The sequence below is a fragment of the Poecilia mexicana genome, unplaced genomic scaffold (assembly GCF_051168715.1).
Source record: "Poecilia mexicana isolate PSO_F unplaced genomic scaffold, ASM5116871v1 scaffold_19, whole genome shotgun sequence".
In the NCBI taxonomy this organism is placed as follows: Eukaryota; Metazoa; Chordata; class Actinopteri; order Cyprinodontiformes; family Poeciliidae; genus Poecilia; species Poecilia mexicana.
In genome coordinates, this window is record NW_028263388.1 from 17,097,646 (window position 1) to 17,114,522 (window position 16,877).

General features: G+C 37.1%; 3 protein-coding genes across 3 annotated transcripts; 2 read left to right on the forward strand and 1 right to left on the reverse strand.

Moving 5' to 3' along the window:
* Positions 1-1,250: 1,250 nt before the first annotated feature.
* gch2 (GTP cyclohydrolase 2) lies at positions 1,251-8,691 on the forward strand. Its single transcript, XM_014968518.2, has 6 exons — positions 1,251-4,608; positions 5,972-6,081; positions 6,166-6,221; positions 6,701-6,732; positions 7,711-7,795; positions 8,012-8,691. Exons 1-6 carry the CDS (start codon positions 4,311-4,313, stop codon positions 8,139-8,141), a joined length of 711 nt encoding a protein of 236 aa, XP_014824004.2. The 5' UTR covers positions 1,251-4,310; the 3' UTR covers positions 8,142-8,691.
* Positions 8,692-10,225: 1,534 nt separating this feature from the next.
* On the reverse strand, positions 10,226-13,149 carry cript (cysteine-rich PDZ-binding protein). The gene is made up of 5 exons (XM_014968541.2): positions 13,009-13,149; positions 12,780-12,845; positions 12,305-12,359; positions 12,097-12,200; positions 10,226-10,573 (listed from the first exon to the last, which is right to left on the reverse strand). Exons 1-5 carry the CDS (start codon positions 13,022-13,024, stop codon positions 10,509-10,511), a joined length of 306 nt encoding a protein of 101 aa, XP_014824027.1. The 5' UTR covers positions 13,025-13,149; the 3' UTR covers positions 10,226-10,508.
* Positions 13,150-13,498: 349 nt separating this feature from the next.
* On the forward strand, positions 13,499-16,085 carry pigf (phosphatidylinositol glycan anchor biosynthesis, class F). The gene is made up of 5 exons (XM_014968528.2): positions 13,499-13,884; positions 14,197-14,288; positions 14,439-14,555; positions 14,646-14,754; positions 15,808-16,085. Exons 1-5 carry the CDS (start codon positions 13,657-13,659, stop codon positions 15,919-15,921), a joined length of 660 nt encoding a protein of 219 aa, XP_014824014.1. The 5' UTR covers positions 13,499-13,656; the 3' UTR covers positions 15,922-16,085.
* Positions 16,086-16,877: the final 792 nt, after the last annotated feature.

The window sequence follows — 16,877 nt, forward strand, 5'->3', positions numbered from 1 at the left end:
TCCTCTTATTTAAAGGGACGGAAGAAGGCCGCCTACAAGCAGGTGAAAATTTTGATACTTGGAGAAGCGTCAGGTTTCAACATTTTTGTATTCTGTTCTAAAGCTGAAAATTTGTCACAATGGTAAGGTCAAGTAAAAAATAGTCAATAGCATGTATCATTATTATATTGACTAACATGGACTAACGTGGACTAACTCCATCAGGAATGCTAGCATTAGTGTATAAACTAAAATTAGCTAAAATGCTAAGGTTAGCTTGAATGCTGTCAGTAGCACGCCAGGTATCACCAGCATGTTTACTTACATTGACTTGCTTCATTTAGTATGATAAACATAGCTAATAAATAAAAAATGAGCAAAAATGCTTATTTTAGTTGCTAGGCTAATGTTAGCATGAGGGCTATTATTAGAATATTGAGTTAATAGATTGTTGATACCACCAGTAGGATGAGGGTTATCGCTAGCATGTTGACTAACTCAAAATTTTAGGTACAAAGCTAATGTTAGCATGACAGCAATCACTAGCATGTAGAGCGAATAGCATGTTGACTCTAGCGGTAGGATGTGGGTTATTAGCAGCATGTTGACTAACAAAAAATCCATTGTGTGCTAACATTGGTGTAAACCATAATTAGCCAAAATGCTAAGGCTAGCTTAAATGTTGCCAGTAGCATGTGTGATGTCACCAGCATATTGATTAACATTGACTTAATCCATTCAATATGATAAACATAATTAGTAGATCAAAAATTATGTAAAATGCTTGTTTTGGATACAATCACTTGCAGGATTTTTCAAAACTTTACTTGTATTTCTAATATATGACAATTATTTCATTACTACGGAAGAGGATTAGGGTCATGGAAAAAATATATATTTTGACTTCAATCTCAGAATTCTAAGTTTTTTCTCAGAATTCTGACTTTTTTCTCATAAATCTGACTTTTTGTATGTAGATATTCTCTACATATTATATTGACTAACATAATATGTAGAGAGGAATGCTAGCATTAGTGTATAAACTAAAATTAGCTAAAATGCTAAGGTTAACTTGCATTTTAGCTGATTTAAGATTTAAGGTTACCTTGAGTATATTTACATTTTTACAATATAAATATGCTATATTTATATTATATAGCATACTATATATGCTATATATATTATGCTAAATATAATCATGCTATATTATATATAGCATAATTACTATGTGTATATATATATATATATATGTGTGTGTATTGTAAAAATTTAAATATGCTCAAAGTAATAAAAATGATCAAAGTGATAATGGATATTAAATGTCAAATAATGAAACTGCAATAAAAGAAATTGATTTTACCAGGAGTAATTCCGTAGCATGCTATCAAACTTAAAGTCAGACTTTATTCTCATGTCTATTGGTTTTGTGTCTCATTTGCTGGATGCACAATACAAAAAATAAGGTAATATGTGTGACTGAGAGAATGGATTCTGTAAGTTGCAAAACACTAATCAACTTTTCCAGAAACAGGCAGAACCTTTATTATGCCATTAGATATGGCAAGTTAAAAATATGGTGTCTTCAGGAAAAGTAGGCTACTTTCTCTATTGATCACAAAATAATTGTGTGCAAAACACTTGCGAATGACAGGATTATAAGAGTAATATATGATTTACAGTAATGAGCCGCTTTGAAAGAGTAGCTGGTATAGTGACCGTGTTTTTATCTTAACTCTAGCATGTCGAGAAACTAATCAGAAAACATTGCAGCTAAAATTAAAACAAGAACATATTAACAGCTGTCTCTGCTTTCATTTTGTATGAACCTCATGATTTTAATGACTTTTTAATCCCTCCACCCAAACTCATTTACAACCCGTCATAGGTTTCCTTTACTTTCACTGCAATGTAATGTTTTTGCTTGTTTGTTTTGTACTTTCCTTTCTATCAATGCACTTTGAATTGCCCTGTAGCTGTAAAGGTGATATACTAAATTGGTTCGCTTTGCCTTAAAATGCAGTATTCATAACCACATTGTGGATTTTGAACATTATGAGAAATCTCTTTGAAAACTTGGAAAATTGTTAGCTAGTAGGCACTGATTAAATACCAGATTGTTATTATTACTATTTTCCAGAATTAGTATATAGTAGAATAGTATCTCCAAGAGCTCAATGAGCTGCTGACAACATCATGTGATGAACCAGACCCTCCTTTTTTGCCAAACCACCCACCTCGTTCAAGAAAGAGTACATCTACAAACATCGATTTTCTGCAGATTTTCATCTGGATTTAGCTGTGAACTTTGACTGGGGCATTCCAACAGATGCTTTGATCTAAATCGTAGTTCTGGCTGTATGCTTAGCATTATTGTCTCAATGGAAGGTGATCCTCCAGTCATGTCTTTAATTCCCTATACCAGTTTTTCTTCTAGAACCTCCCAGTATTTAGTTCCATCCATTTTATCATGAAGTTTAACTGGTGCTTGCTGAAGAAAACCATCCTCACAATAGTAAGTTGTAGTCTCATTTGCATAATGGTGCATAAAATTCAAGATTGAAAAATGTAAAAACACATGGAAATGAAAAGACTTGAAACAAGATAAGAAACTTATATAACAAAATCTAAATAGACAGAAATACATCTGTGTAAAAGGGAAAACAAAAATTTGTATCCCTTTACACATTAAATTTTTAAGCATATTTCATGTGCTTGAATATATAATTTGTTGGAAATAAGCTAAAAAATCTGGAAATTAAATTATAAACATGAGGGAAAGTTCTTTTTTAAAGTAAGAGGTTCATTTTAAGTGTATTGATTTATTTGAGCCATTTATTCATCACCAATTTTATTCATTTTATTTTATTCAACAATTTTAACAGCCTGATGTGATGCAATATTGGCTGCTTATTTTTGCAGAAAGTATTTCCCACCTGAACAGAGGAAGAGGTTGCACTCTCCACAGCAGATCTTGCTTCTAACACAAATGGCCTCCTCAGGAAGTAAAGTGTGCTCAAGGCCCCATACAATCTTTGACCAGCCCTGGTGTTCAGAATGATGTGCAGTGTTAGTTTTGCAAGATGGCAAGGAAGTTCAGTTTTGCTCATATTTGACCAGCACTCTTTGGTCCACATATTGGGGCCTTTATACCTTGCAGCACACTCTAATCAGGTCTTCTTATAGATTTGTTTTTTGCTGGTTCTCTTTGGCAGATTTGGAGATTAGTTCGAATCTGACCTATTTCAGATGATGGATGTTCACATGCCGAGTGAGAAGTTGCTTGAGATAATCCTTTACAATATATTCCTACTTTAGATGTTTCAGATGCTTCATTATTAACCTGCATTTTATTCACTAATGTTCCCTAACAAACCTCTGATACCTTCACAGAATAGTATGGAAACAGACTGATTAGGTGTCTGGAGTGACAGATTAAAAGTGTCTGAACACAAACACACTACATGCTACACTTTTACACTTTAATCAGTTAACGTAGATCATTTCCTGAACTGTTCAGTTATTTTGTATTGATTAATGACATAAAACCCAAGTGAAATACAATAAAGTTTGTGGTTGTAACGTGACAAAATTGTGGAAAAGTTCAAGGGATAAAACGCTTGTGTAAGGCACTGCATGGGCATGAAAGTGCTCTTTAAGTTCATACCGTTACATCTTTAGTGCATTCATGTACCACCTTATAATTTAATTTATAAGGAGAAATCTGCAAATCTAAACCTAATTCAAAGGTTGGTTGGATGCTGAAAGGTTAATCCCTGAGGGAGATCGTTTCATGTACCATTTCTAATTAGTTACAGAAGTTGGATGTTGGTCAGGAGTGCCTGCCACTGTGAAACCAGTCATCATAATCTTAACTTTGAACCCCCTCCGGCCCTCCCCCTCACAAAACCTGGAAAATAAAAAGTATCATGAGGCTCATGAGTCTTTAAGGGAATGAGTGTTGTAAAATATATTTTAACCGGAACAAATCAGTTGGAAATACGCCTAATGCATTTTGTGTCAAGTGATGCCAGATGCAGAAAATGTCCTGCATGTTTAACCTCACGATTCAAAGCGGGGAGGGGGAGGGGAGAGGGGTCTGTGATGACCCTGCTGCTGGTTTTGACGTAGGAGCCGCAGACCTGGCGAATAGTCAGCTGTGTCCGCTCCTGGCAGGCTTTATAAAAGCAGAGCGCACCGAGAGCGCTCCCAGTCAAGCAGCCCAGCCGGGTCACCTCAGCTTCTACTCTTCTTCTGCTGCTCTTTATTCTGCTTTTTCTTCTTGATTTCCAAAAAAGAAAAAATATATATATTTTTTTTAAATCAAAACCAACATGAATTCTCACTGCAACGGGAAAGTCGGGGAAACCGCGGTGGAGGAGTTCCACTGCAACAATGGCTTCAGCGACCTCATCATCGACACCAAGAAGTCCGCCGTGGTCCACCGCAAGCATGAGACGTCCCGCAAGGAGGCCGAGGACGAGTCCCGCTTACCCGCGCTGGAGGCCGCCTACACCAGCATCCTGCGGAACCTGGGAGAGGACACGGACCGGGATGGTCTGTTGCGCACGCCGCTGCGCGCCGCCAAGGCCATCCAGTTCCTCATCAAGGGCTACCATGAGACCATCGATGGTGAGTTTGACACCTGGGACCTCAGATAGGATAGGTGTTGGGTTTGTGTCGTTGCTATAAAGGGAACAGTAGCATAAAATATTGGAGAAGGTGAATGTATGGGAAGCCGAACGTGACAAAATTATCTACACTGAAAAAATTAAAATGAGTTCTAACTTTAAAAAAGTGTTAATTGGTCACAAGTAACTGAATGACATTTATCAAATTTATTTTTGTTATGTTTGCTTAATTTGACTTTCTATCTATCTATCTATCTATCTATCTATCTATCTATCTATCTATCTATCTATCTATCTATCTATCTATCTATCTATCTATCTATCTATCTATCTATCTATCTATCATTCAAATCTAAATTATATGATAGAAATCATCCAAACCAATTTATTGCCATCTCCTTCTTCTGTTTCTTTATGACGTTTAATTTGGCTAAAAAGTGAACCTGCCATGTGAACTTGACCCCAACGATGTTGTAATCAAAGTTTTGCGTTGAATGGATATTTAGTTTAACCAGTGAGGATCTATATTAGCAGGATGACCTGTAGTGCAAAAACCACAAAAAATTTTAAATCATGACTGAAATTATTTTATAAAAGTTTAGATTTCAATTTCTTTCTTTTTTTTTTTTTTTACATTGAAACAATTATTTATTTAGAGAATTATGTTATTGTCAGTTATGTTTGGCTTAATATATATTTATTTGATAAGTTTTTTAAAACATTTGTACTGGAAACAAGTGGAACTGTGGGTCCCAAAGCAATTTTTTTTAAAGCTAATTGCAAATGGGGGTTCCAGGCATATCAAGTGGATATGCCTGAAACCAGTTATCTCCAATTAAGTGATAAATGGTGCAATTTAAACACCCATTTCTGGCCCAGCAACCAGTGGATATTAAATTGACTGGTGGATTTAGTACCTTACCAATTCAGACTAAGCAACATCTACATTGTGCTGCTCCCACACACAAGTTGGATGGAATGCAATACACAATAATGGATTCATGTAGATCAGAGATGAGGAGTTCCAGCAAACATCCACTCTTTTTGTATTTCCACAATTATAATTAAAGATTCACCAGCTGAAGATTTCGGTTGGGGATGGGGGTTACGATTCTGTGCAGAATATCTTTTATTTAAATAGTCCACATTTTTAAGTAGAGTTAATCAAGAATTGCATACATTGAAAATCAACAAAACTGACCTTGATTTTACTACCAGCCATAGAAAACAGCTGTTGTGATGCCCAACGTTGAGAGAGAGAGAGAGAGAGAGCCATATTAGCCAGATCAAAAACCCTTCACTGGTGACTAATGCAAGATTTCTGCATTTCTTAAGAATATTCTCTTTTTTTTATTACCCTGCAGACATCCTGAATAACGCCATATTTGACGAGGACCACGATGAGATGGTGATTGTGAAGGACATAGATGTGTTTTCCCTGTGCGAACATCATTTGGTACCATTTTTTGGAAAGGTGACGCCTTCATTCGTGTTTCAAACACCCATCAGCGATCTGGTAGGTCCTCTGGTGACCTCTGCTCCTCTGCTCTCTCTCCAGGTTCACATTGGCTACATCCCAAACAAAAAAGTGGTGGGACTCAGCAAGCTGGCAAGGTAACACAGCTCCCATCATAACCGCCTGCTGCCACTGTATGCGCCTGCTGTTAGTGCTGGGTGACTGCATTCTTCTGTTATCTCAGTGCTTTGACCTGGAGGCTTAGAGTCTGAGCCCGCTGGCCATCAGATAGTCTCTTCCTCTGGCAGAATGACAGGCACAAGTCTAGATGCTATCCGCTTAGAGCCATGAGAAAATCCTTTCAGACCTGTGGGAATCATACTTATTATCACAGCCTCTTTTGTTTCCTCCTTCCCCCTTGAAAATCAGAAACCCGGGATAACTGCAAAAGAGCTTGCCCTCGAGTCGCTCTGAGAACTCTGTATGGTGAATTATTCACAGATAAAGAAGCTGTACAGTTCGGAGGCCCGCTGGCCAAAGGATCGATGCGAGTTTGTGTTTATCTGAAAGATTAATCATTATTACACCTGATCTGTAAGCAGCCTTCTCTGTTTTGTGTGTGTTTCTCTTTCTGTAGGATTGTGGAGATCTTCAGCCGCCGACTTCAGGGTAGGTAAAATACTGTGAAACTGCAATGTTCACTTCAAACAATGTTTGCAACATTTTCCCACAACAAAAGGGTCCTCTGTTTAAATCTTGCAGGAAGTTTGTGTGTTTTCCCTGTGTGCTCCTTAGACGTATTTTATGCAACTAGCCCCCTTAAATTGACTTTACGCATGAGCCTGTGTTCAGAGTGTACACGCCTTGAGATAAACCCCATCCTATAATGAGTAAGGATGCATTCACACCAGTCCTGCTTAGTCCACTTTAACCCAAATCTAAGCCATTTGACAAGAAAGTTCAGTTTAATTGGGACGGTGTGAATGTGCGATCAAACTCCGGTGCGCCTAAAAACCTCTGTCTCAGTTCGGTTGAAGCAAACTCTGTTATTGCGGTTCGGATGCGTATATGGATGAAAGCAGACAGGAGATCACATCAAAAGCAGGAAGTGGACTATACCACTGGGCATTCTGGGTAAATACAACCAAAACAAACACTACAGTATAGCACTACAATGAGAAATGGCTTTCGGTCTTTACCAAACACAAAAGAGAAATTCTACAACTGCTAAAATCTGACCATTTTGGTTTAAAATTTATGAGGAAAGAAGTTGCGCTCAGAGTTTTCTTCTGAGGTCTTTGTGTTGTTTTGTTTAGTAGTTCTTGGTGCAGCGCCACCACAGGCGAGGAGGGGAACATGTTTCTCGACGCAATGCAATGTGAAAGCAACCCACACCGACTGAAGATCTAACAAATGTTGCAATTTTGGTCCCCAATTTGACTGTCAAGTGTGAAAAACCCTAAACAGATTTTGAAAATGGATTAATAGATGTTTCCGACTGTAAAGCACATTGGAGGTTTCATCTTGATTTAGTATTTTTTCCTTAAAGCCGGTGAGGGAAGAATATTTTTTTTGTTTAATCTGTGATAGTACAATCATAAAATACTTATCAAAAAATTAATGTTCTGACTCATTTTTCTTTTTTAGTTCAAGAGCGTCTGACGAAGCAGATCGCCATGGGAATATGTGAAGCGCTGCAGCCGAAAGGTGTGGCTGTAGTTGTAGAAGCAGCGTAAGTTCACACACAGAGTTTCCCCAAGAATAAAACAAAAAATATTTTGTCAGGGGTAATAAAGCTGCCTGTATAAATTTGTCCTGCTTTTCGAAGTGGAAAATTCTGCGGCATTCCCCTTTAACTGCACCACCCTCAGGCATGAGGGATTCTCTTATTCTGCAGCTGTAAGTCCGACCGTTCACTCCCTTGGTCTGTGTGTGTTTGTGTTGCCAGTCACATGTGCATGGTGATGCGCGGTGTCCAGAAGATGAACAGCCGCACTGTGACGAGCACCATGCTGGGAGTTTACCTCGAGGACCCCAAGACCCGGGAGGAGTTCCTGGCTCTGGCGATGCACGCCTAACGGACCTCAAGCCACTCTAAATTCCCCAGCCACTGCAGCGGATGGAAAGCCATGGATTCACTGTGGGTTCTGCTTGTGACACCAGATGGGAAAGAGACATGAAGTTGCTGCATGACCTCCAGCCTGTTGAGTTAACCTCAAAACATTGAAGCCTGAGAGATTTCCGTTGAAATCACTGTGAACCCAACAAGCATATTCTTAGTGCCTTTATTACTTATTATACAGTCTTGCACGGCAATATTGTTATGAAATATGTAACCTGAGTGCAATACTGTAACATGGCAACTTAAGATACGTAACAGTTAGTATTTGTCTTATTTTTTTCTTCTTTCCGATGGGAATTTCATTGGTGCTTTTCCAAAGTGTTATTTACGTAATCCAAACTTATTTGTCATTTATATACATTTTTAAAACCTTTGAATTTTAGTGACATTTTGCGATATGAATCAAATATCGAAAGATGAAAGAGTCCAGCCAATCGATGTAAATCTGTGATCAAAGATAATATTGTCTTCTGAAATCTGAAATAAAGCTTTCTAAACATCAAGAATATCATTGACAGTTTTTTGTCCTGTAATATATAAATATCACACCATACTTTTATAAATTGGCTTTTTAAAGATAACACATGGCTTACCAAAGTGTTCAATATCAGAAATATAAAAGACACAAGAACAATAAATAATGTCAGTTACACATTGAATTAGAAGCTATTGAATTTAAAAAATTTAACTTGGATTTGAGGTTTATATGTAAAATAGAAATTTTGAGCTCTATAATATGTTGTAATGTTATTCCCTCATCATAAAAATATCTGGAGTGTTCATTTGATTTTTTTTTCTTGCATGTTTAAAGGGGCAGTATTGTGTTTTCCAGGCACATAGTGCCATTTTATAGCTCAATCTAGTCACCGTTACCTTATAAACATTATAAAAATAATGCATATATCAAACATGAGTTAAAAGAAACTTGATTTTGCAATTCGATTTCTTGAAATTGACCTCTGTTAAAGCTCCTTCTCTCTCTGACACTCCACCTTCAGCAAGTCTTCACAATGTTTCTCCATAATTCTCTGTACGGACGTTCTTTGGAGCGTTTCACTGAGAAGTGGTTCATATTTCCATTAATTAAATCTATTAGATTCTTCATGTTCATCAAATAAGTAAAGCATTTCCTGCAAAAGCTGTTAACTGTGGTTTCAGATCCCTTCAAAAATTATTTATCCCAAAGAGAAATTAAATGCAATTTACATAAGTTCAGCATCCTTGAAGAGTCACCAGTAGCAGTCAATCACACAGTAAATCTGAACAGGCCTCTGGCTTAAGTGTGTTGTAAATAGCAGCCTTCTGACTGTGAAAACATGCTAGCAGCTCAATTTACAGGCAGTAGAGGTTCTAGGAGACTCCATCAGTTGTTGAAAAACTCTGCTAATCCACCTCATTTGCTTTTGCCACTCCTCTTTAAATCTCAGTTTGTTGGAAAGTTAAAAAGCAAAAACAACAAAAATCTTCCAGCAGTACAGCATCCAGAACCAAGGGCAATAATTGTCCAAACATTCGATCACTCAACCCGAAAAAAGGAACTAGGATCTCTTGGTAGAAAATGTAAAGCTAACTCATAGTAAAAGATACAACAACATGTCAATGGATACGAGGAAGATGTATTTGAAATCAAGTGATATTTGTGGATGAACTTTACCCACCATTGCATTTTAGTTAGCAATTAATTGGGTTTTTGCTGCAAATGAATCACAGCCTCCAGTGCAGTACATTATAGACCCTGTCTGAACAGGAGATTTGATCCTGCTTTAGTCTTTTCAATAAAACACAACCGTGCTCACGTATCCACAGGCCTGAGGCAGAACAAGCCCTTTAAATATCAAAGAGGGAGACCTGTGAACTACAACCTCCACACAGGGATTGGGGAGGGTCACTGCTGACAGTAAAGCAGACAGTTTCCAAATATGATTATATCAGAATAAACCAATTATTGCAACACAAAGAGGAAATAAGTCCATGTTGTGCGTAAGAGGCTAAAATTATAACCCGTTATAGCTGTAGGCGTATAAATCGTTTTGACAAATATCAAACTTGCAGCTTTATTTCACTCAAATTCAACACGGCAAATATTACATGCATACATTTTCAAAGAAGCAGATACACTTAGTTTTGGGACTAATGACAAAAACACCTCTGGAAGCGGTCACTTTACGGACAGATGATCTATTTGGAGACGACGCCGTTTGCTTGAGAATGGAACAGATCCAGTGGTGTGATACAATAGTCTAAAATAAAGAAAACGCCTCAGGACGTCTCTTTCACAGTCTATGTTTAACACTCGTGAAGATGCTCTCTGACCACAGCTACATCACACAGACGTCTGCCTGTAGTTCTTGGTGTCCAGAACCTTCTTTCCGCACATGGCACAGATTCCTGAAGAGACAAATGGACAAAAGAAGGAAAAAAGAATCAGGAGATGCACTTATATTCATAGCTTTGGAATATTTAAACATATTATCACATCACAGCCCCAAACTCCAACATGATTATTAGGATTTTATGTGATAGATCAACAGAAAGTGTTGCGTAAATCTGAACTGGAAGGGAAATTATTGTTTCAAGTAATAGTCTAAAGATGGAAAAAGTAAAGCACATCTGCAAACATACCAACCGTGGTTGTTCACATTTAATCTGACAACTGTTGCAAAAAATTTGACTTGCAGTTGTAACTGGAGCAAAATGTGACTCTAAAGGTACCAACTTAGGGGCCTGAATATAAATGCAGAAGACACCGCTTAGATTTTTCATTTTATTTGCCATCTATCCCTTTTCTTCCACTTAGCAATGATGCGCTACTCTGTGTTAGCCTTGCAAAAACAAACCAAAGCATGTGGTTGACAAAATGGAAAGACAAAGAATATGTTTGTAGCTTAGTGTACTTTCTGAACTTTATTGAGTTATAGAGCCATGAATAGTTTTGTAAATGTTTAATGTGATATAGCTGAAGCCTTTAGAGTGCTTCTGCTAAACTTTAGGTCATTTCCATTGCTTGGTATCTTTACTGCAAAGCAGGTAGAGTGGACATACTTGTTGAAGATGAAAGCTTCCAATTTAAGTTGGAGACAAAAAACATTTTAGCTTTTTGTGCAGTGAGAAAAAATAGCTGTGAAAAATTTTCTTGGAAAATCATGTTGCATCACAAATTAGGGACCAAAGTCATTGCCGTGTTTTCATGAACCCTCTGGAAACGTGGCTTGTTAATGATATACTTAGACCTACTCTTTATTTGTATACATTGTTTGTTATATGGAGAAACCGCAGCTTTATTTTGAGAAACAACTGTTTGCATTTCCTCATTCAGTTCAAATACTCTACAGAGATGGCAGCAGCAAACACACCTCATTCAAACAGACCAATCAGAGTAGCCCTGGATTCAGTCTGAGCATACTTTGTTTACTTACAATATAGGATTTGACCCTTTAACAACATGACCTACAGCTGTCGCAATCGTGGTATTGTAGCCACTTCTGAGTCAGACATGTCAGAAACATTACCTGAACTACCTGGCTGTAGTGTAATCTCAGAATTTAAGCCTCACTTTCTATTTTAAATGAAAGAAATAAGTGAAAAAAGAGTTATCTATTTTGGGTAAAATGTAAACTACTCTCTGTAATACTCTTTGAAAAAAAAAGTAATTAAATAAAGTCTCTAATCAGAGCAAAATAAAGTTGTTGTGTGTGTAAATTTCTGCCCAAATTGACACAAAACTGAGTTTTTCCTTCCTTTAAACCAAACAGAAAACTTACAAAAAATGAAAATAATCTTTGGGCAACTATCTCATTCAAACAATACAAAATGCCAAACTCCAGAGTTATAATGTGGCTATTACTCTTTAGCCAGCTTAAACATGACAGTCATTTGAAATAGGGCTTAATGAATTAGAAATGATACCTTACCTTTCTTGTAAGCGCAGCCCTGGCAGTAATGAGACCCAGGTTGATGAACCGAGCTCTTGCAGATCCTGCAGACAGCAAACCCCGTCTTGCTGTAAGGGTCAAACCTGAGAAAAACAATTAAGCAGTTATAATTACAAATGCAGTAATTACAAATGCTTGGAAGTTTAGGAGCTGTTCATTTTAATATTTCTTTCATGAGAATACCAACCTTGCTTTTTTAGATGTCAGCATTTTGTTTTCATTCAACTTGCGCCCTCCACTTTCTAAGTAAAAATGTAAGCGAGAGAAACCCATTAATCACTACATTGAGTGAGACAATACAAATGATAGCCAACCTGGATAAGTCAGAGCAAACAGAGCAGATGACCATCAAAAGCTAAAAATTTTAAACACAAAACTCACAACTATAGTGTTTCATCTATCCTCCTCTCAACTCTAACCAACTTCACAGTACGAAAAGCAGTCCATCAGCATGATGCTGACACTACCATGCTTATTAATCGGAATCTACCTACTTTAAGGTAGTTAATATATAAAGCTTTTACCACTGACACTTGTTTAATGAGTGAGTCTAATGGGAATATAACATGTAAGCTTACTCTATTTTGTTGAAACACATCCTATAAATTAAGCATAGACTTCGTCCTCCCGTATCAAACATGTTTTTCTTTTGAAACCATCACCTGTTGTATTCCGAGCTCCATCCTTCCAAGTGTCCGGAGTGATAACTCTGCCAAGCTTCTTCTCACCTGAAACAACCGAAGTTTATATTTACTGCAAGGAAAATGTGTAAAACCGAATGTTAACTTCACGTAACCTTCATCAGCGTTCGGAGAGGCTTCGTTGACACAAACAACTTCCATTAGCTTCAAACTTTTATAACAAGATTAAAGAGAGAAATGTCATACGTACATTTTTCACAAACCATGTTTCCGATGTGTTTTTAATTAGGGTGCAAAGAGAAGAAAAACAACGTATAGCTTTAGCTTCCTTTGCTAGCGTAAACTTCCGGTGAAGTGTGACCTTTCAAATAACAAATTTCATTGGTTTACTATGGTGACGTCAGCCAAAGAGCCAACTAGAATGCTGTTGATTGGTTAGATCAAGCACGTTACGTATGAACAGAGGAACAAATTTGACATTTGGAATCGTACGTCAATATTGCCGCCATATTGTGAGTGATATTTAGTTTTTTTTTTTTAGAGACGGGAATCCAACATGAAGCTGCGTTTGACAGTTTTGATCAAGTACCAGACATTTTCTAATTGATATGCCCAGTAATCAGGCTATTGAGAAATAATCTGACTGTGTTTATATCTGTGTTTTAGTCTGGTGTAGCGTCATTCTTTGAGTTCAAACTTTTGAGAAGTCATAGTGTACTTTTACTTTGAAAGTCAAGCGGAAATCAACGTCTCTCCATGTTTACGGAAGCGTGGTAGACATCCATTCATGGCTTCACCCCACTGTCCTCATCCGATGTTCCGCTAATTTTATAAGCTTTTTAATTTGATTTATTTTAATTGTGTCGCCGTTCGTCCGTAGTCAGCTGAAGCCGCCATCATGTGGGACCACGAAATCAGAGCCATGGCGTCCACTCACGCCATCATCGCTGCCTCAGTGTTCATGGCCACCATTCTCCCTGCTGTTCTTGTCCCAGGCTTTTCGGTGTACGGAACTCACCTGCTGTGGCTCTATTCGGTGTCAGCTGCAGTGGCCGCGGTCAGTGTCTCCGTCTTCTGGCTGCTCGGCATCTCACCGCCCACTAAGAAGCACACACTGGGATACAAGGTAACTCAGAGTATGTGTGGGTCAAATGTTCAATTTAAGTGTGTATATGAAAAATGACTTGCAAATGTAATTCTTTTAAGCACTTTTGTTTAATTTACAATGCAAACATCGATGTGTTAATTTTATACAAAGGGTCACATATTTGTTGAGAAAATCTGAAAACATTGGTATGAATTTGTGAGCAGCTCTTAAACTATAATAAAGTTCAAGAGGTATGCAGACTTTTGCAATGCTTGCCATATGACAAAAAAGCTGCTTAGTTTTTTTTCAATGTATTTTTTTTATCTGATCTTTTTTCCTTTCTTTCCTCAGCTGTCCAGGTTGTTTCGTTCATGTCTTTACTTCTTCCTGTCTTGCCTGTTCTTCCACACTGTCGTCATCCTCTACGGAGCGCCACTGATTGAGTGAGTAACTGCTGTTGGAAATGGGGAACACAAACCAATGCACCATGAAGAAACTGATGCAGTTATTTCCAAATGTTTTTGTTATATTCCATTGTTACACCTTGTGCGTTAACTGCCACACTGTGCATTTGATTGGCTTCGTTTTTCCAGATCTGCTTTGGAGACATTTTCACTCGCTGTGCTGCTGACCTCACTGACCACACTGAGGTGTCTCTGTGTTCTCGGCCCCAACGTCCAGGCCTGGATACGAGTGTTCAGTCGACATGGGTGGGCTCTCAAACCTGTTTTTTCCTCCTCTTGGACTCTCTTTATTAAACCAATAACACTATTTTTCATCTGCTCTGTGTCCCTCTTCAGAGCTATGTCTGTTTGGGACACTTGTTTGCAGATTACAGTGGCCTTCACCCTGATTGGAGCCTGGCTGGGAGCATTCCCAATACCGCTGGACTGGGACAGACCGTGGCAGGTCAGGAGCTTACACAGAAAAAAACAAATTTCATACAAACTGTGTATGATTTACATTCTTCCTGGTAACTTTTCATATTTTATTAATGTTTACCTTCAGTACAAATTGATCCATCCTAGTCTCCAAGGTGCTCACACTTTTTATAACCAAGATAAAATACTTTAGATCCATGTGATGCAGAAAAATATTTAGAAAAAGAGTGAACAAGCACAGACCTTTTTGGGAGCGTTATCATTAGAAATCCTATTGTCTTAAAAAGGAGTTGACTTAACATTTTAAATGTGTGATTTGAATTGGGATGGCTTAGTCAAAGTATGCACTTAAATCCAATTTTGACTTTCCAGAATTAAAAAGCTGATATTGACAAACATTTTTTATCCAGTATGATTGAGCTTGAGCTATTTTTCTTCCACTTGTACTACTTTGTGTTGGTCCATTTCATAAAATCTTTGTGATTTAAATGCATCTCCCTTTATTTAATCTTTAAGCAGGTAAGTTTATTTAGAACAAATTCTCTGTTCAAGCTGTTCAGAAGACATTAAAACATCATACAACAGAATATCATACAGCAGAAGACAGAAAAATATTATAAAACAGAAAAACAATAATAAAATGTGACAATGCTTAAGGGGTGTGGATACTTTAGCACAACTCTGTAAATAATATTGTTATGGATACAGAAAATAATATTTATCAGTAGCAGAGAAATATGTGGTATAAACTTAAGTAGTGTTTAGTTAATGAAATAACATGTAGAAGGTTCTCACTGGTCAGTGTTCACATTTCTAATGTTTTAAAAACACCACATTTTTATACTTTAACCCTTGTTTTTACCATGTCTACTATCATGGTTTCTTTTTAATATGTTTTTATTTTTATTTTAATACAAAGGAATCAACTAAACTGTACCTGTTATAAGCACAAAAGGGAAAAAATAACTTCACAGTTAAAATAACGAGATGCACTCTCGTTTCGGCATGCATCTCAGAGCAACATCAGGGTGTTTTTAGCGCTTTATATGATTGTCAAGTTTCCTGCCTTCCTTTTTTCCAGGTTTGGCCTGTTTCCTGCAGTCTGGGCGCTATGATCGGCTACCTGACTGGACTTGTTGTTGCTCCTGCGTGGATCCACTACCATCGCAAACAGCTCACATACAAATGCAAGTGATTGTGGATATCTGCCTGGGTTGATGCGAATGTGTCTGGCGTTTGTTTACTTTCTACCGGTTATTTATTGGCAGCCTGCTAATGATTTTGTAACAACACATTGTTTTGTACATATGCAAGGTGAGCCTGAGGATTTTTGACATGAATAAAGAATTACTCGACTAATGCTGTGCACTGAATTATTTTTGATTTGACCATTTTGTTGCTCAGAATTAAAGTTCTTATATTTTATTACCTAATCATGTACAATCACTCATGTTGTTTTATGGCATTCATAATTTTTGATTGTATATTTACTGATATCTACAGCCATATCTTGAAAAATAGCAGTATATAATCAGGGTGTCTGTGAATTCTTAAAAATCCTTAATCTTACAAATCTAAAATTAAAGACCTTAAAATGTCTAATAAAAAAAGAAATTGAGCTGGCCTCAAATATATTAATCACTGGTTTTTAATCTCGTATATTCTATGTAATTTCTTTTCTTGCGGTACTTTTCTGTCAGGCAACGGTTTGAGTTGTTTTAAGCTAAGCTAACTAGCTGCTAGCTTTCCGTTACTAGCTAGCTAACTCGTTTTATTGCTTCTAGTATGGGTAAGTACAAATGTATCGCCTGTTGGATGAACAAATTTTGTTTTCGTGGAGGAAAAGGCCTTAAATTCCCTCCATAATGATCTTAAACAGGTCTTTAAAAAGTATTATGTTTGCGTTGGTGAAACCTTCAGAAATAAAATAAAAAAAAAAAAAAATACACTTCAGTAGTAAAGTTCAAAAATTCTAACTCATAGATCCACTACATTCAGTGTTTTAATCAGTTAATTTTGATGTTTGATGATGGCTTGTAAATGATTACATGCATAGCACCATTTAAAATGTTTTAATAGAGAAACGTCGCCCTAATTAAAAGTGTCAGAATATGTCTTCTGTGTGTGGTTAGAGCTCCTTTTGCATGAATT